The sequence below is a fragment of the Lepisma saccharinum genome, chromosome 4 (assembly GCF_977018435.1).
Source record: "Lepisma saccharinum chromosome 4, izLepSacc3.1, whole genome shotgun sequence".
NCBI lineage: Eukaryota > Metazoa > Arthropoda > Insecta > Zygentoma > Lepismatidae > Lepisma > Lepisma saccharinum.
This window is the reverse complement of record NC_139232.1, coordinates 109,674,055-109,695,109: the sequence shown is the minus strand read 5'-3', so window position 1 is coordinate 109,695,109 and position 21,055 is coordinate 109,674,055. Positions and strand designations below refer to the sequence as shown.

Below are 21,055 nucleotides of genomic sequence, written 5' to 3'. Positions count from 1 at the left end.
ATTGATAATAGCACGTATCCAATATGGGGCACAGGGGGCTCGACATCTCCCCAGGAAATTTTTCAGTTTTCGTTAGATAAAATTAGGTTTTTGGCTTCTTGAATAATGTGAAAATAATGTAAGGAGAGAAATAATTATCGAGGCAAGACGGAGCATGTTTTATACCCCTGTTATTGTTAATAGCATGTATCCCAGGTGGGGATGAGGTGGCTCGAGCCCCCCCTCAGGAAATTTTTCAATTTACACTAGATAAAATTAGATTTTTGGCATCTTGAATAATGTGAAGATAATAAATTTATAAATCTGAGAGAAATAATTATCGAGAGAAAACGGAGAGTGTTCTATAACCTTATTATTGTCAATAGCACGTATCCAAGGTGGGAATCAGGAGGCTTGAGCCCCCCTTCAGGATTTTTTTCTGTTTACACTAGATAAAATTAGGATTCTGGCTGTGATGATAATTTGGGAGAAATAATTATGGAGACAAGACGGAGAAAGTTCTATAACCCTGTTATTGTTAATAACACGTATCCAAGGTGGGGTTGAGGTGGCTCGAGCACCCCCCCAGGAAGTTTTTTATTTTACACTAGATAAAATTAGGTTTTTGGCTTTTTGAATAATGTGGATTTAAGGAGATAGACAAATATCGAGGCAAGAATGTTTTATAACCCTGTTGTTGATAATATTGCACGTAAACTTTTCTTGCGCTTTCGGTGTTGTCGCAGCGCACTTGAGCACTATGTAGAGACTTGTCAGCATTTGGAAGCTGCACAACAAAGGTAGCGCCACACGTAGGGCGATTCGTTGTAATTTCTAATTTCTGGAAGGCGGGAGAGGGTACGTTCTTGAATGAGAGAAGGAGTCAACTACTGACAATATTAACAAATCGTTTTATCTGCGGAACGTTCTAGAATATAATGAGGTTAAATATGCGGATTCAATTTTTCGGTTGATCTGTACAAAGAATCGGTCAATGAGATTTCAGAGGTAAGTGTGACAATTCAAACAGTCGATTGGTGATCAGATCAATCAGTGTCCTCTGATTGCTTTATAAGATATAGTGATTCGAAAATAAAGACATTGACGACAGCAGAACTTCCGGGGCCTCAGTGTAGTGCTAGTTCGGTTCGAGGGCCGAAGAAATCAGCCCCCCCCCCCTTCCCTCTCTCTCTCTCTCTCTCTCTCTCTCTCTAAAGTGAATATTGAATATTTCAGCAGTACCGGAGATTGGAGTGGTTTATTAAAACAGAATTAAGCTGCATGGATCAGCTGAAAATCAAAGTTTTGAGTGATGATTTAGTTTTGCCAGAACTAAATTTCGTATATGCAGTCCGAGAATTTCATGGTATAAAAAAATACTTTTGTTTAAGCCTACTGGGTTCGAAACACATTCAAACACTTAACTACCATAAAGAGACAGCCGAAAATTTTATGAGTGTCGAGAGAAGAAAGCAGGAAGATGTTGCATATGCAGACATTTTAAGCAGAAATTGCAGGCTCTACCAGGACCCAAATCACGGCTCTACCAACTGAGCCAGAGTCACCTAGCCATTCTTGACTTCAACCGATTTTTCATTAAAATGTCTACATGTCCTGTGTATATCAAATCGTAAGGTGTTGCCTGTATAGTAAACAAGCATGAAAATATAGGAGAGAGAAGAAAACTGAGGAGCATTCCCACCGGTTGATCAGAATTTTTTTCTGTGGTCAACAAGAGCTACTACTTCGAGGTGACAATGACAGTGGCCTAATAAGGGAGATTTCACACCGTGTCGCCTGAAGATTAGGTTTGTGCTGCCTTTTGTGTCGCTATGGTGTGAAACATAGCTGTAGATTGGCCCATTCCAATCGACATGTATCGCGTGTCCCTTCGGTCTGAAACCTTCCTAAGTCTTGAAAATCCAAGTCACAAGAATGAAAAATTAGGGCCTTGTTAAGGTTAGGTGTGAAGGCAGGCAGACGACAGCACCCTAAAGGATCATATCCAAACCTGCAGGAAGAACGCATCTTACTTCAATCTCCAATACGGAATGATAAAAACTTCTGGTGGATTGATTTTAAAAAATGTGTCCGAGATAAAGAGAGGCGTGCCCAGGATTTTCGGAAGGGAGAGGGGTTACGCATACTATTTGTGGTGGTCAGTCTTGATTTTGCCATTCTTTCCTGTCTTTGACGGTCTTCTTTTTTTTTTTTTTTTTTAAAAAAAAGGAATACTGGGTCAAATGGGGTTATGATCTCACCAACCCTCCCTTGGGCACTTCACTGGAGATAAATGAATAAGCATTTGATCATACTGGGAGACGAAACATTAGATGTGTTGGGAACGGAAGGGTTTTCATTGTGCATGAATTGTTTCGTGATCCAGCTGTATTCGAGAAGACTTCCTTTGTTTCGTGCCGATATATGACACGACAGCGGAAGCTGCGACAGGCATTTTTGAACACTTGTGAGTGCTAAGGCCTGAATCTGAACAATTTGGTGGGTTTCGGCTTTTATAAGAGCTGCAAACATGGGAGGACAAGACACGTTACTGTTGTTCAGGCTCGAATCAGAGAGAAATTATCGAGAGCTGTCTGCGTCCAGTTCGCAGCCCACAATTTGAATCTCGCGTTGTCGAGTGGATTGTCCATCCCGTGCATGTGTAACAGCTTCGTAAAAACACTCAAAGACACCATAGATGTTTTGATTACTGATGGGAAGAAATGGACAAACACACCTACTGAGATGCTTCCGGCAAACGATGTTAATGCATGGAGATAGAGGAGTCGAGTGGTAAAAATGTTCCGATTTCACGTTCTGATTAAAATGACAGCCTTACAGTGGGTACGATTTAAGGGATAGTTGCTCCCCACTTTTTTGCCTCAACATTATGGCCTCTTAATGTTAAGCCTTGTCTACCAAGAGAAAGTAAACTTTCCTTGCAACACCCTCTGCACCCCCCCCCCCACCCGTTTTGGAACCCAATTCCCAATTGCCACCACTGGTCTTGAACATACAATTGTGAGGTTCTTACTATACCCCTTAAAAAATGGTGTTGAGTCCCCCCCCCGAAAGGAATTCCTGGATACGTGCCTGACTACAACTACCACTAGTAGTGATAATAATAATCTGTTCGCATTAATACAAGGTTAGTAAGCAGACAAAGTGTTAAGAATAACTTACAATGGCAGTGAGCGTTTCATGTTAGCAAGCATGAAAGCCTAAAGTACTTAATGCAAACATATTTTGCTTAAATATGTCTGTATTATATTGTTTCGCAAGGAGAATGTTCTACTTTGGGTGGGAGTGTACGTCATAGGCCTTGGGGGAAGGATGGGCTTATCCTCATCTTCGCGATTGGCCAAAAGTGGCACAAAAGCGATGTAAAATAATCCAAATCAATCAATCAATTTCCAAATATCTCTTATTCACTGAACCAAGTGTATATTCCAGAGTTTTGTTGCTGTAAGAATGAACTGTGCCATCTTAAAATGCTATGTTTACTTTCGCTCAAATGCAATATCAAAACAATCCTCAACGGTATCTAGCGGTTATTAAATTTTAAACGCCATAGCTCTCAATTTATGACAGTTAAGGAGCTTTCAGACCGAAACGACAACGTGCGACTTGGAAACGAAGTTTCAGAAAGTAGCAGTGATTCACGGGCTACATATCAGCTACACATAATCGCCTTGTCGGTTCAAGCAAGTGACCCAGCAGATCACTAGGTTGTGAATAACGTCCATCATTGGCTGCGGAACCATGAAACCTTAGCACCGTTGTTGAACAGGTGGCCCTTTAGAACTTGCTTCGTGTGGTAGTCACAGGGCTACCGGAGGGTCCCAATGGAAGCACTTCAGCAAATCTTGACACACTCCTGCCACGTGCGGACAAGCGTTGTCATGCAATAGTATAACCTCATTTTCATACACATCCTTCATACAACGATAAATTTCGGCTACACTATAGCACTTTTCCAGTCTTACGGCGGGCGCTCTATATGCTGGCAAGGGAAGTGGGGACCGGGGAAGCTAACCAATCTAGCGCGATATCAAACGCAGCAGCCTGTAGAACGAGGTGCACGTAGTAGTTCCTCCCCTAGACGTCGTAACTCTCGGCGCCACCGCTGTTGTCTGGTTGGTCTGCTACGTATTGCCCGCTCCCCACTTCCCTTGCCAGCATATAGAGCGCCCGCCGTAAGAGTAGAAAATACCTAACACCTTCTGCCATCAAAAACTTGAATAACTGCTGCTTGGACGAATTCATGTCACGAACGCGCATAGCCAACTTGCTTCAGCACATTCACACAGATCACCAACATTTTCCAACAAGAACAGGTTGCATACAACGACATTTGCCGGCAAAAGCTCTGTGTACTTGAACAACGATGCATGCAAGAGTATGACTTCATTTGGGTGTCCGTTATAACGTATTTCTGTATGTTTGCGTGTAAAAACTAATAAATCATGCTGAAAAAAGTCTCACTTTTTAAGAATTCAACTTCCGTACCGAGGAGGCACGAGAAGCTACACGTGCCACTTGCCGCTTGAGTGTCGCTGAGAAAAAGATCTATCATTAAATTTGAAATGTCAAAAATGGGTAAACGGTGAGCATAGAATATGGTGGTAACGTTTAGCAGCTCGGATTACATTTTAAACTTTAAATCCAGTTCCGGTTAGCCTAAGTGAGTTTGGAGTGGACTTAACCAATATTTTTGTCAACGTAAGGAAGTTCAAAATAAGCTCTCCAAAATACTGTAAAATATCTGATTGAATATTTCTCCTTTCCAGGAAACCAAACATGGACTCGACGCAGGGGAGAGCGACGATTCCCGAGTTCTTCAGGAACAAGGATGTCCTCGTCACGGGAGCCACGGGGTTCATGGGGAAGGTGCTAGTAGAAAAGTTGCTGAGGTCCTGCCCCGACGTCGGCAAGATCTACATTCTGGCCAGGAAAAAACCCGAAGGAAAGGGCAGCTCGCGATTGGACGAAATCGTCAACTTGCCGGTGAGCCACACTTCACTAGATTAATAATTATAATTAGCATCTGTCTCTCTCTCTCCTATTAGAGCAACAGGGACGTATAAGTCGGATCAAGGACCGGGGGCGGGGGAGGTAGAGGCTGTTTAATTCCTCTTTAGCCTTAATTCCTGCTCGCTTTCATCGTCTTTACTTACTTCAGTTATTTTCTTCCAAAACGTGAAGTGGGAACACAGAATGTTATGGAAATATGTTATTGTTGTTACATGTTAGTGCATAAAAGCTGGTCGTTATATTCCTGTTCGGTGCGTGTCGTGAATTGTCATAGCGAACACCATACACACATACGGGTGGAATGGACAAAAAGTGAGAACTGAAACACTGCTAGAAAGAGTTGGGGGAAATGAGATCAATGCTGGAGATAATCATGAAGAAAAAAAATAAGTTGGTTGGGCCACTGGATGAGAAGAAACTGTATCCTAAGTGATGCTATTGAAGGAAGGGTCAAGGGAAAGAACATCAGGGGAGGAAGGCGTCACGTTCCGGAGAAGGTGACACCAGTCCGGCTTAGGCCAGGGTAAAACATGAGATTCTCAGGGCAACTAAAACTGACTGATAACTTATTTTAGAAGGAGAAAGGAAACAAAGGAAACAAACAACTTGTTTAACCTACTACGGCAGGTACAATGCACCGTATATTCTTAATTTTCATATTAAATTAAATGTATATACAGGATTGTATTTAAAGCTGTCTCTTTGTTTCTTGGTCACATATATCTCTGTTAAACATATTTCATCTACTGAAAGGCTTCTTCTTCTTCTTCTTCTTTCTGGATACGTGATTAACTTCTTCTTCTATTTGGCTAACAAGCTTCTTCTTCTTCTTTCTGGATACGTGAAAGACTTCCTCTTCTTCTATTAATTAATCGGCTGGTTCATCTATTGGTTAAGAGGCTTCTTTCTATCAGATGGTTAATAGACTTCTTCTATCAATTGGTTAATAGTCTTCTTCTTCTACTAGTCGATAGTCTTCTTCTTCTACTAATCAATATACTTATTCTTCCATTCGTTAGTAGACTTCTTCTATTAATCAATATACTTATTCTTCTATAAACTACTTCTTCTATTGATCAATATACTTATTCTTCTATAAACTTGTTCTTCTATTATTTAATACACTTCTTCTATTTGTCAATAGGCTTCCTCTTCTATTAATTAATAGAATTCTTCTTATATTTCTTCAATATATTTATTCTCACATTGATTACTAGACTTCTTCTTCTATTAGTTGATTGACAAAATTTTGTATTGGTTAATAGATTTCTTCTTCTACTAATCGATAGTCTTCTTCTTCTACTAATCAATATATTTATTCTTCTATTCGTTAGTAGACTTCTTCTTCTACTAATCAATACACTTATTCTTCTATTCGTTAGTAGACTTCTTCTACTAATCAATATACTTTTTCTTCTATAATCTTGTTCTTCTATTAATCAATATACTTATTTTTCTTCTTCTATTATTTAATATACTTCTTCTTCTATCGATGAGATCATATGCCTTTCATATACTTATTCTTCTAGTAAATATATATCTTTTATTTAACAAGGCACCTATATCCATATCGCTTCATCTATTAGACATTGGATTGATTCCCGTATCTTCCCTGCTATATTTCCTTTCTTTTTTTGGGCTTTATCAAAGATACAACAATAATTCGAATCAATATTTTGTTGCGCAATAGCCTAATACAAGCAGAAAAACGGGGTTAAACGAAGGGCGCCGCCTGTCCCGGCTTGACCTCGATCCGGGTCAGCAATATATGCGCCGCAACGAAAGTACTTGGGGTCACCACTGAGTTGGCACCGCACCGGGGAAAACAACCAAAAAGGTCTAGTGGGAAAATTGCTTCCCACTAAGACGGTAGAGAATATAAAATTGTAATCGGTTTTTAACTTCATTAATCTTTACATACAACCACATATGCCGCACATGTCGATCATTTCTTTATCTCGCCTTCATCCATCTCCATTGTTTATCTCAGTTCATAAATTTATGTAAGCACAATTAATTTCATTTCACCAAACACTTTCATTCAATTCACGTGCGCATTGTTACTATAATCTGCGATCCTAATATTTCTTCCGCGTGCTGCCATCTATGATTCCTTATTTCAATCATTGGCCATATGGTTTACATGTGCGGGTACGTAACAAAAGGAGATATCAAATGATTGACGACATCAAAATAAATGGGCCCTACGATGCTACAAAGCGAAGAGCTGATCAAACATCGTGGAGGTTGCAAGGAAAGACCTGCCCCTGGGCAGAAAACAATGAATGAATATATATACGTACACACACACACACACACACACATACACACACACACACAGTGGCGGGGATTGGGTTCCAAAACTTTGGGGGGGGGGAGGGCAAAGACAGTTTACTTTCCGTTGGTAGATAAGGTTCAGCACAGTACGGGAGTAAAAGTGGCAAAAAGTGGGGGGCAATTGCCCCCGATGCTGACCTCAGTGGCAGAGTGATTAGCATCACGTGCTATGACGTCAGGGGTCCCGAGTTCGTACCCCGGCCTGGGTGTGAATGTTCTTTGTGATTGTTCCTTCTCCATGCCAAGACCGGGATTCGAATCCAGGACTCCCGACGCTATGCCACTGAGATCAACTGATTGAAGGAAAATAATTGATAAATAAGCTAGCATGTTTTGGACAGCCCTGAGAATGGGGAGAGATACCTTCCGTGCCTGTCCACGCAATTTAGCTGTTAATTGGCCAAGGGCCATTCCAATGTCAGAAGCCGCATTGCATAATCCTGGCCAGCCATAGTAAGTGTGTAAAGACCTTGCCCTTTCGTCATTTGATTCTGATCCCCCCTCTCATTCTCTTCCTTTTCTCGTAGAAGAACAGGTTTTCCATCTCCTCTTTCGCAACCAGAGGAAACTTGAGCCTCCAACACGTTGCTTCACTGCGGCCGTTTGAAGCGAACACATATAGACAACAGAAATACACATAATTAGCTATTTTTTATTCCCGTGTGCAGGACCGCCTTAGGACATGCGAGACCCCATGTGAACTGTAACTGTGAAGTGAAAATATATCCATACCTCTTAAAATTCTCACTGAAACCAACATGGTTATTAGTATTGCTAATCCCCCCCGCCTTTTCCATGCATAACAAACGAAATTTGGCAGCATGTGGAGGACATCAACCTAACAACTTTTTTTTGCTATGTCAGGCCTTGCTTCGGCGCCACCAGCACTCGATACACAAAGTCTCGTCTTCTCTCGTGGGCAACACAGCTTTAATTAAATATAACATCTGGATGCAGTGGCGTGCCCAGGATTTTCGAAAAGTGGGAGGTTGAGTATAATTTTTTTAGTAGTCAGTCCTCATTTTGCCATCTTTTCCTGCATTTTTAGGAATACTGGGCCCACATTGGACACGCCACTGTTTGGAAGGAACCACACGCACTGTGGGTCTCACTAGTCGCACATCGTTTTGAGCTCCCTCGTCTAGTGACGATAAATGTTATCGTTGAAAGTCTTGAAACTTTCTTGGCGACGAATGATGAAAGCTTGGAATCTTTTCCACAACTCACCTGGTCAATAGTCCGAGAGAATACTTTCAAAATGTTCTGTTTATTAGGTTAGGCTTGTGAGGTTCAATTCTCAGCATAAATACTGTAATACCTTTTTGGTCAAGCCCCGACATATTACAGTGTATTTATGCTAAGAGACCTAAGAAACCTAACCTCACAAACGAAGGCATTCCACGCTGACGTCACGTCTCTAGGGCCTTCCCGATGGCGCAGTGGTAGCGACGTCGCCTTGTAATCAGGGGGTCCCGGGTTCGATACCCGGTGGAGGCACATAGTGGTTCGGATCACACTTTAAACTGTAGGTCCAGTCCCGATTAGCCTTACTGTGCATAAAGTGGGCTTAAAACACCAAATCAATCAATCAATCAGTCACTTCTCTAGAAGGAGCTCAAGACGGTGTGCGATAATAACTAGAAACTTGTTGCACGTACAGTGGGATCCATGAGTATTACCGTGCAAATTGTCCATGACTATTTTCATTAATTTTTCTCTTACATCCTATGTGTTTTTAAGATATGCATTTTTATGTATGTTGGTGCAGAAATTGTCAACAGCTTGTTTTGAGTTTTCTTTTAATTCTTGAAGCTCTTATTGGGTAAAATAAAGTGCACGAACATGGTGATGGACAATTTGCACGGTAATACTCATGGATCCCACTGTACATTGGTATAGTTGAAGCAACGTAACTAGCAATCTCTGTGTCCTCCCGCAACTTTCAGTTCGCTTAAAAAAGCTATCATAAAATATTAATTGAAGCCTACATTTATATTAGATATGTACTACGCACATACACATATGAAATACATACATGCAATTCGAATCAATGTAAAAACTTTTACGAAAAGTTAAGACAACAGGTTTAATATTGACGTAACTTATTACAACTGACTTTTGATCAATTTTAGTAATATCTTTGGTTGTATCCAGAGAAAATTAGTGCCTTTAGATCGTAAGTTATTATACCACTCAACACCTGTTTTGAAGTCAGTGTAAAAAGTTCAGTTTGAATAGCAGGACTTTAGTATTTTGTCTTGCTTTTTCATTTTCAACATGAATTTTAAGAAGTGGGTCATACCGCGCTAACAAGTTTATGATGAGAAAATTTCCATAACTACTTTGTACTACTTTGTACTTTGAAAATATTGTTTAATATTCGTTACATCATCTCTATGTTTCCGTAGTGTCAAAGTACAGGTTGGTAATGATATACGGTAATTACATGTAAAATTCTGTTAATGAATTGCCGCCACTTATCCAGACCTTCGTGCAACATTGTTTGAACATCGTTATCTTTATGATTTTTCCAGCACATTTCGTGTCACTAGATGGTTATTTATATTTCAGTTGCGGATTTGTTTAACACGAAACGGAATTTCCCGACCGCGACAAGTTTTCCACCTCCTGGTGCAGTGACGTTGTTAATTTGGGCAATTTGCTATCCGTTTTTTTTAACTGTTAGCCGCTTACGAATTTACAGCATCACACTGTAAGTACATATCTTTTGCCTAGGTTGAGAGCATTACCTTGAACGTTTTCCATGAATTGCCCTTGTACTTGCAAGTTCTTCCCACGCGTTGGGAAGTTTCGCACGAACATGTATTATATTCTCGAAAGCAGGTATTCGATTTGCACTCGCTGACGTAGCACGTGTTCTTAACGTTGATACACGTTGCTACATTTGCGTTGTTCCAAATTCAGTAATTATTGTTTGCATGCATATTCATGTATGTGTAAATTTTGATTCTATTTGATTTGCTTTATTTTACTTCGCTTTTCTGTCACTTTTGGTTAATTGCAAAGATGGGGGATGAGTGATGATGTGATGAAATTGATGAATGGACATTCACAAACATCATGCCCAGGCCGAGATTCGAACCCGGGGTATGTGTAAATTGACACCTATGCAAAGATAATTGACGGAGTGGTTAACACAGCTAGCTACGACGCCAGGGGTCTCGGGTTTGAATCCCGGCCTGGGTATATGTACACTCGCCTCATCAAGTACTACATTACCCTCCCCCTCCCGAACCGAGCCTCGGCTAAACGAAAAACCACGGTTAAGGTCTCAAGACAGCCAACACTGATTGGAGCAACAGATACAGGTTCTTATCGAACTACTGTAAGGTGCACGTCCTTGAGGCGAAGACTCCTGGATATCGAGAGCAAATTAGCTTTTCTTCTGTTTTTCCTTGCATTGGATGACGTCCTGTAATAAGTTGCAAGTCAATACGCAATACGCTTGCTTTACTTGAGACCGTGAGCGATACCAAAGCCCGCGCCGTGATAGCTATGGAATTATCAGGTGTGTGAATGCGTCAGTGTGGTGTGTTGTGTGCGCGCGAGGGGGTGGGGTATGGAGCGTTCATCGAAATGGAGGAGTGGGTAGCAGAGCACACTACGTCGCCAAGGACACGGGTTCGATTCCCGGTCAACTGGGAATGGGTGTTCTTTAAGAGTGTCCCTTCATCAATCTCACCATATCGTCACTCAGCTTCATCTTCGCGGTTAGCCAATAGTGGCAGAAAAGCGACAAAGACAAACAAAAGCAATCAATCAATCAGTCTTAATTCCCACCGACCCTTTTTTCATACGTAGCACCAAAAAGTGTCGACATGAACCCCTCCCGCTAATCCTTAAACATAACTCAGGTCTTCTAATGGCTGTTAATATAATTTTAAAAAGAGAAGAATAAAGCACTAATGCTTTCCCAATTACATTCGTTTCATGACGAAAAATTTCTAAAAAGTTTATCAAGCAACTAACGTGCAGGCATCTCCGATGTTGCAGTTGTAATATCGTCCCTCGTAAACGAGGAGTTCGGTTTCGATGTGTGGAGGTACATAGTGATTCGAGTCCCACTTTAACCTGTAGGTCGAGTCCCGATCAGTCTGTCAGTATAAGAAGTAGACTTAAACAATATCCAAACAAACGAATTTAGCTGCCGTAATTATTAAAAATAATATGTGGTTAAAATTGCAATTAAGAAAATTTTAAAATTTCGTAACTTATAAACGAAGTAACGCCAATAATGGAATATAATGCAACTCCACATAAAAAATAATTTTGATTTGACTTCGTTATTTAGCGTAAAATTAAGTAAATCAAGATCAACCAGTCAATGCCTTCTTATATTTCGGGAAAAAAGGAGCCTAAAATTTCCAACAGTCCTCCGTGACCGTGCATTCTAAGGCGCTGCGTGACGGCATGGGTTCGAGTCCGCCTAGGTTCAGTCTCTGGGTTCTCGGCCGGTGTATAGGACCGTCCATCGTGAAACAATTGGGGAGCTACGAGTGAATAGTGTAACATAAAAATCTCCTCTAACGGCTGAGGGTTCGACGTTCCGACTCCACGTCACCCCATTACCGGTTGAAGATCTCCGCACTTCTAGGTAGGATTATGGGAAGGAGACTGGCAGTCAGAAGATAGACCAAAGCCCTTCCAGGGCTGTAGAGCCATGTAGTATGTTAATATTTCCAACAGATTCAGATCACAATGTGTTCAAAGGTGTTTTTCTATTCTTTAAATCGTAGCCAGTACGAGTAACATAAAGATTAAAACTTGGGTGCAATTGCTCGACAATCGCGATCACCGCGTCAACAATGAGCTTATACGTATTTAACCAACAAATTCAGTTGTGTGTTCAGATGTGTTTTTCTATTCATTAAAACGTAGAAGACTTAAACCCCAAGTAAGAGTGTGCTTGATACAATAAAAGCTATCACCGCATCCTTGGAATTTGTGTCATCAGAACACATACTGAACTGTTTTTCACCAGAAAATGATCTGTGAGTACTTTTTTTAAAAGTTGATTACTGTAGTACTGTAGTAGTGTTTTTTATGGTGACATACAAAATACGTATTGTAAATGGTTAATGTGTAGAAAGAACTCTATTGCAACAATAAAATTTGAGTCCCCGGTTAGCACGAATTGTTTAAACACGAACTCTTGATTTTTCGGTCCCTTGGGATTCGTGTTAACGAGGGTTTACTGTATATTATTTCACTGTACTCATATATACTGTACATGCATTATCAAAATAATGGACAGATCGCGAATCTTCTGTCCTTCCCTTGCGCTAGCAGTTAATTTGGCAACAGCCAGGACTGCTTTGCTTAGCACGGCATTATCAGATTAGATGCAGGAGTTCTTTCTGAGCTGGCTATACATACAATACATACATGCATGCTCTTTCATCAATTACATCATATCTTCACCCATCCTCATCTTCGCGATTAGCCAAAATTGGCAGAAATGAAAGAATCAAACAATCAATCAATGAAGTGTAGAGAAAGTGGTGTTACATTCAATGGTCCCAGGAGGTCCAAACCACATTTGGTCAACGATGTACCTCATGGTGTTAAAATAACTCAGATAAATGGTACTAATCGACACCATTGTAACACTACTCAGGTTAAACATTGACCAAAATGTGGTGTGAACCCCCCGAAATCAGTGATTTTTTTGTAGTGCATAGTGCACTGTATAATACAGAAGTACTGGAATTGTGCAGTTGTCACTTTATTGTTATTATTGAGATGTAAACAATGCAGTGTCTTTTGGAGCATTTTCGAATGTATTTTTGCATATTAGAGATATCAATGATATGATGATGTATCTTCATATTGTATAATATTATTTTATAAATCCCTTGTTATTTTCTTCTGGGTTTGTTTTAATACGGTATAAGAAGGTATTGTGAAAAATAAAACACCTTACGTCAACAGCGTGATATTTTAAAATCAATATATTGCGACGTGGCGGTAGCTCAGTCGTTAGGGCGTCTGACTACCAGGCGAGAGACCCGGGTTCGATCCCCGACGGGGGAGAACCGTTTCAAGCAGCTCCGGCGCCTACCCAGCGTCGTATAAAGTGGGTACCTGGAGGAAACTCTTGGGGGTAAAGGCGGTCAGGGGCGCGGTGCTGATCACATCACGCTGGCTCGGCCGAGATCAATAAAGAGTGGGGCCCTAACTTCACAACCCCTATACGCTTTCTTGGCGTGGTGCAAAGCACAGGGGAGCACTTTACTTTTACTGGGGTATAGCAGGGATCGGAGTCACGCGGGGCGTGCCTTGGAATAAAAGAGGAGGCTTTTGGTTGACTCGCTTGGCTTTTGCGGATATGAGAGGTTAAAATCGTGGTCCCTGGACAGTTACCCTGGCTCCTTCGGCTGGCGATGGACGGCGGCTGAAGCGGTCTGCTTGGGTCGTCGCGGTCAGCCCGACGGAGGCAGCGAGCGACTGGAAGAGACAAGGTACAGTAAGGCAGGCAGAAACCCGGCAAACCCCAATCGGAGTGCAGGATAGAGAGAGAGAGAGAGAAGCGACGGCAGTGATGGAAGTTTGTCGATGATCGTGAACGGACCTAGAGCAGGCTGGCCGTATCCTCGGATGCTCCGAAGGCCTCTTTTTCAGCTTACGAGCTTCTGTTGTATTTACTGAACGCACCTTGGTCAGCCCAGGTGGGAACGTTCTGCTCGGTGTGTTGTCTCGGGTGGTGATCTCTCAATTCTCTCTCGTTTGTCTCCTGAATTGGGGTTTTATCGATTTTGAGCCGGAAGTGCTGATATTACCTTGCGTCAATTGCTGCTCGCTGCTACTTCGCGACGATTGCAACTCAGTGTTGCGGCATTATTCAGCTGATATAGCAGAATTCGTTGCTACTCCTCTTCCTGGTTTGGGGTTACTATTCGGGGGAAATGTCCCGAAGGGTGAGCAACCCTCGATGTTAGAGGCTCGGATCTTTCTTGGAGCCTGGTCCTTCATCAATTTAAAATGTTAATCCCTTCTAGTAATATGCATACGTTGATACTAGTATTGTCACAACAAAAATCAATTTTTGAAAAGAAGATACATTTCTTAAAATCAATAACCTGTGAAATTTTTGAAAACATCTTTTCGATTTCGAAAACCTTTTTTCTCTGACTCAGGTTTCTCAAAACCGTTTTGGGGTTTCGGTTTTCAAGAATCGTTTTCTTCTTCTTTGAAACCGAAGCCTGGAAGTGTCAAATTTCAACAGCACTAATTGAAACCTGAGAAGAACCCCACTGATGACTAATTTGTTTCGTTACAGCTTTTCGATCGACTGAAATCCGAGAGACCAGAGGCTGTGAAGAAACTAGTCCAGGTCGATGGCGACGTCTCCAAGTCGAGGTTAGGCCTCAGCGACGAGTCCTGGACGATTCTTGCGCAAAATGTGTCGGTTGTCTTCCACAGCGCTGCCACGGTCAAGTTCACTAGTCCCCTGAAGGAGGCCACTCTCATCAACACAAAAGGCACGCTGGAAATGATGAAGTTATGCGAGGAGATGAAGAAACTTGAGGTAATGTATGCGAACAGCAGCTCTAGTAACAGTAGAACCAGGATTTATAATAATACCCACCAGTGTTGGGATCATTGGCGAACACGTGCCCTCCCAAAAGAAGTATTGTTAACATTATTTTAAAAGGAACAAAAATGTTCGAGCAATCCTTTATCAGAAAGTATAAGAATTAGAGTGCTGCAGGAAGAGTTGGGTTTGAGTTGGTGTTTTAAGTCCACTTTGTGTACAGTAAGGCTAATCGGGAATGGACCTACAGTTTAAAGTGGAATCGGAACCACTATGTGCCTCCACCGGGTATTGTACCCGGGACCCCTTGATTGCAAGGCGACGACGCTACCACTGTGCCATCAGGGAGGCCCGACTGCTGCAGGAAGACGATTTCGCTCGAGCGCCAAATACGTAGTTTGCACAGACAACGCTAGATAGCGTACGGAATTGAAAGCTTCTTCGCTCGAGCGAATAACACCCCAACAGGCAAAACGAGCGGTATACGCTCGAAGTCCAGTCCAGTAGTACACGTTTAACCGTAATTTGTTTGTTTTAGTGGGTTCTCAGTGAAATTGAAACTTAAGTAAACATAGTCATTATCTCCATGTTGTAATGTAGTTTAGTCTATGTTACGAATACGGTGATATATGAAAATGAAATAGATAATTGGTGGGATGAGACTACCAAGGATATTTTACATATATATGTTTGTGATTATTGTCACGTTAAAATGATATTCCATTGTACACGCTCGAGCGAGATATTTTTGACAGTTTCACCTGAGGAAAATGCACCCTTTTCTGTAATCATTGTTGATACAAATAACATAGAACTCAGTAGCGTATACTGAGTCCAGGATCTGGGCTATCTCACTATGTCACGTGGTCCTAGGCTATGAATAGAAATAAGTGTACCAACTCCTAAGAAATCAGGTTGCCAACTCATAGGAAATCAGGTTGCCAACTCATAAGAAATCAGGTTGCCAACTTATAGTAAATTTGGTTACCATCTCATGAGAAGTCAGGTTACCAACTTCAGAATCACCATCATCATCTCACTGATATGAATAATTTTATTTACAATTTCTGATCGAACTTTCTCCTGTATTTTATTCTCTACGCTTCAGGCTTCGCAGACAGCCTAGAATATACGCTCCTGGTAGAACTATACTTATATTTCACAAAAACTACTAAATTATGTTATCATCTTATAATGATATGGTCCCTAGGTTTGTTACACAGTGGTTCAGAGACCACTTTCAAAATCTTGTCTCGATTACTTTATCTCTGACTACAAATCGGACCTAAAAGAAACCCTTGTGATTGTCGCGATGTGAATAAAATAATAATATATACATTTGTATTATATATATATTTGTCTGTGTGCCTGTGAAATGCACATTATATTTACAGTGATATATCTTACAACAATTTATATACGCCTCCCAGAAAAAAAAAACATTCTATATTCGCCTATGATTCGGAAAGTTATCAATCACTCAATGTCGTCTAAATCCAAAGAGATTTAGGGGGATCAAACCTCAGGCCATGTGAGCGCCTGGTATTAGAAGTATATTGGCAGCGAGAGGTATACTTGTAAGTGGGATTACCGCTCTGAAGAGCGGTGTCAATACTCAAACAAGCAGGGGGGGCTAGCCCCGTGAAATAAGAACAACACTAAACCATTTGATTTAAACACTTCGATTGACTGAACCAGTGTCGCCACAATCTACTGTATAAGCACAATTTCCCTTTGCAAGGGGTAAAATTTCCCTTTTATGTCCATTTTTCCCTTCATCTAAAGAATTAATAATAATAATAATAATAATAATAATAATAATAATAATAATAATAATAAATATTATCGTTGATCCATGTTCGTATGTATGTATAAAATGTTAAACAATTTAACTTTGAAATGCTACGACGGCAGTGATCCCGGGTTCGAGTGTTTGTGAGTCCAGTCATAAATTTCATCATATCATCACTCATCCCCATCTTTGCAATTAGCCACCCACTCCCAAAGCCGAGACATAGGTAAGGGTGAATGGTCAATAACCTCCAGCCCCAAACGGTAGCCAGATGTGGACCAACCCAAATTCCACCCTTCCTCTCAGAACAAAGTATACGACAATTTTTTTTTTAGAAAATTCTCATTTTCAAAACTGGAATCTCTTATAATGTTTAATATAATACATATAATAAAATTTCCCTGAAAATTCGCTATTTTTCATCGAATTTACCTTTTCCCTTTTCACTTAAAATTAGCTCCAAATTTCCCTTCAAAAAGGGAAATTTTCCTTCATGTGGCAACACACTGGACTGAACAGGCGGGGTGAGGAAATGACATAGGATGTTCGTACCTGTAGCGCAGTTGGAAGTTCTCATCTCCCCTGGTCCTCGTTTCGACGTGGTCCTACCCTGGAATAAAACGAACGAAGAAGCGTAACTCCGGGCTCCTATTTTCGCTTAATCCGGTATTCTAAATTCTAACTTTTTGGTCGCTTATTTTCTTCATTTCCTTTAGTACTTAACAACTTTGGAGCTTACTCGCAATAACTGTATCGGATGTAATTCTAAAAGCAACTAAGGACGAGATACTCTCACGCGAACTATTTAAGTTAACTGAAATTTGAACATTCGATCGGCAAAACCGTTGACTCGACCGCGCCAGTAGTCAACGGTGATTTCTGAGGAAAATGCTGATTTACTGTATTTCATATTCTTCCAGCCTAGTGAAATGCCAGCGGAGTTTTCCAACTCCACTGAAGATCGCTGGCGTGATTTGCTTTTCGGAAGCTCTTTTCCAACGCTTCAGCGGGACCCCTTTTATGACGTGATCAGCTTATTCATTTATGATGCCCGGGGTCCTGGGCTCGAGTCACGCCTACGACGTGATACGATGTGTAGGGTGTTCGGGAAAAGGCATATATGTCACAAATTGCGATTTTCGGTTGTCTTTAGTGTTGCCCACGGGACGAGACGGGACAGGCTTTTAAAAATTCGAGACGAGACGAGATTGACCATGTGTCATAAGACAAACGAATATTTTCGAGACGAGACAGCATTTACACGAGACTCCACGAGACGAGACAGGCCAAAGTCTCGTCTCGTGGGCAACACTAGTTGTCTTCATCTAAGTCTAACTGAATCTATTATTAAAGAAAATATTATCAGTATAATTTTACATTTTGCACATGTAATGATTCTATACCGTGATGATTCAACATGTATATAATGTTTGCAATATTTGCTATTGAAAAAAATAATCATAAAAATCTATCTGCTGTAAAATTGCAATGTTGACTTAAGTGCTTTTTCCCGAAGAGACTAGAAAGAGGAAATTAACTCTTTGTTCCTTTCTCCTTCCTCAGGTATTCGTGTACGTTGGAACCTCCTTCTGTTATCTCGAGAACACTTGCATAGAGGAGAAGGTGTATCCCATGCGTTACAATTACAATGACGTCATCCATTGCGTGGAGTGGATGGACGACGAGATGTTGGAAGCCCTCACGCCAAAGTAAGTGTTACATGCAATAGTTAACTTGCTATTTTATTATAGCGTTAGTTTTGTTGTGTTTTGTTTTCAAGAATATTGAGATTTAAAGGTATTCTTTGGATTTTTAGTACTGTTTTATTAATCTGTTGTTTGTAATATTGTATTATTCTTATTTTTTGTCGCTTTCTACCACTTTAAATTAAATGCAATGATCAGGTTCAGTGAATAATTGGGTGAAACAGGTTAAAATTAAAGCAAATGGTACTGCAATGGAAGGCAGAAACAAAAAGAGAAATTGAGAGATAAGAGAGAGTAAAAGGAGAAGAAATAAAGACAAAATGGGAAAAAGAGAAGATAGAATGACCAAATGGAAAGAAGAAGATAGAAAGAGAAAATGGAAATAAGAAGATTGAAAGACAAAATGGGAAAAGGAGAAGATTTGAAAGACAAAATGGGAAAAATAAGATAGAAAGACAAAATTGGAAAAGGAGTAGGTAGAATGACAAAATAGGAAAAAGAGAAGAAAGAAAGAAAATGGGAAAAGATAAGATTGAATGGCAAATTTGCAAACTCGATTGCAATCGAGTTTACTCTATTTCACCCCAATCCGTAACATATGGTTCTTCATCATTTCCATCTTGGGAGAGAGTCATAACTCACAGAACCTCCAATCAACAAGCATGCCTCTGACGTCATCTCAACTCAGCATCTATCGCTAACCTTCTTGATCACGTTGTACACTCTTGGTAGACTCGCTAGTTAGATGTTCTGAAAACAATCAGACTCTAACGTTCTGTTCTCTAGAGAATATTTTAAAATGAGACTCCAATTGTCTCCGACAGTGTTTTTTCACATCAGAAATTTACTTCTACTCTGAAAATACTCACTTTGCATTTTTGAAAATTAATTTCTCGCGTTTTCTTTTCTTTAATGTTACTTGGTTTCTTTACAAAGCGTGACATTTTTTCGTCCTGAATAATTTTTTAGGGAGAGTTCAGGACAGTTTCTTCAGCTGCTGATTCTATTGTAATGCAATAGAATCAGCAGCTAAAGAAAGTATAGGATACCATAAACCGAGAAAAAGTAAGCCATGGTTTGATAATGAATGTCATAATCTAATAGAAATAAGAAATCAGGCTAGACTTAGGTGGTTAAATAACTCTGATGATACAAATCTAAACAATTATAATAGAATAAAGCAAGAAGTTAACCGCACGTTTAGAAGTAAAAAAGAGATTACTTGAAAAGCAAAATTAACGAAATTGAAACAAACAGCAAAAATAAAAATATCAGAGATTTATATAAAGGTGTAAATGAATTTAGAAAGGGGTGGCAACGTAAAGTAAACTTGATAAAAGATAAAGACGGTGATTTTCTTGCTGACCCAAGCGATATTCTAAATAGATGGAAGAACTACTTTAATGACCTATTAAATGTCCATGTAGGAGATAAATCAGAAGTGAATGAAGTCCACACAGCAGAACCTTTAGTTCCAGAACCTAACTTGACTGAAGTTAAAGATGCTATTAAAAGGTTAAAGAATAACAAAGCACCTGGCATTGATTTAATACCAGCTGAGTTAATTAAATATGGTGGAAATTCATTAATATGTCAAATTCATAAATTAATTTGTTTAATATGGAATAAAGAAGAAATCCCTCAACAGTGGAAAGAATCCATAATTGTTTCTGTGTTTAAGAAAGGTGATAAAATGAACTGCAATAATTACCGTGGAATTTCTCTACTCTCAACAACATATAAAATATTATCTAACATTCTTTTAACAAGACTAACCCCATATGCTAATGAAATTATAGGTGATTATCAATATGGATTTAAACGTAACAGATCAACTACAGATTCACATCAGACAGACACTTGAAAAAAAGTGGGAATATAATCAAAATGTCCATCAGCTATTCATTGATTTCAAAAAAGCATATGATTCGGTCAAAAGAGATAAATTATATAATATATTAGTAGAGTTTGGAATACCTAAGAAGCTTGTTAGTATGATAAAAATATGCACCAGTGAAACTGAAAGTAAAATTCGTGTGAGTATGAATATGTCTGACAAATTTACAATTCATGATGGGTTAAAACAAGGAGATGCATTATCTCCATTGCTCTTTAATTTTGCCTTAGAATATGCTGTTAGGAAGGTAAAAGAAACTAAAGAAGGACTAAAATTAAATGGTGTGACTCAGTTGTTAGCATATGCAGATGATGTAGACTTACTGGGGGATGATGTGAATACAATTAAGAATAATGCTAAAATATTTATCAAAACTGCTAAAGAGATAGGTTTGGAAGTTAACAAAGAGAAAACTAAATATATGCTTACAGGCCGAAACCAAGTGTTAGGTAATAATCAAAATCTAATTATTGATAACAACTCGTTTGAAACAGTTTCCAAATTCAAATACTTAGGAGTAATATTAACAAATGAAAATTATATTAAAGAGGAAATAAAAAGTAGGCTTAATTCAGGAAATGCATGTTACTTCTCTCTTCATAAACTTTTGTCTTCTCGTTTAATATCTAAGAAACTAAAAGTTAAAATATACAAAACCGTAATTTTGCCTGTAGTATTATATGGGTGTGAAACTTGGTCCCTTACATTGAAAGAGGAACATAAATTGAGAGTATTTGAAAATAGGATCCTTAGGA

General features: G+C 39.8%; 1 protein-coding gene across 2 annotated transcripts in view; it reads left to right on the top strand.

Moving 5' to 3' along the window:
* The window catches only part of LOC145987324 (putative fatty acyl-CoA reductase CG5065), a 95,328-nt gene that overhangs the window by 56,070 nt on the left and 18,203 nt on the right, over positions 1–21,055 (top strand). For both annotated transcript variants that reach the window (XM_083121845.1, XM_083121844.1), the window contains exons 2-4: positions 4,770–4,986; positions 14,651–14,899; positions 18,261–18,406. In XM_083121845.1, coding sequence (XP_082977971.1) covers positions 4,780–4,986; positions 14,651–14,899; positions 18,261–18,406 — 602 coding nt within the window. In that variant the 5' untranslated portion in view covers positions 4,770–4,779. The remainder of the gene's footprint in view (positions 1–4,769; positions 4,987–14,650; positions 14,900–18,260; positions 18,407–21,055) is intronic.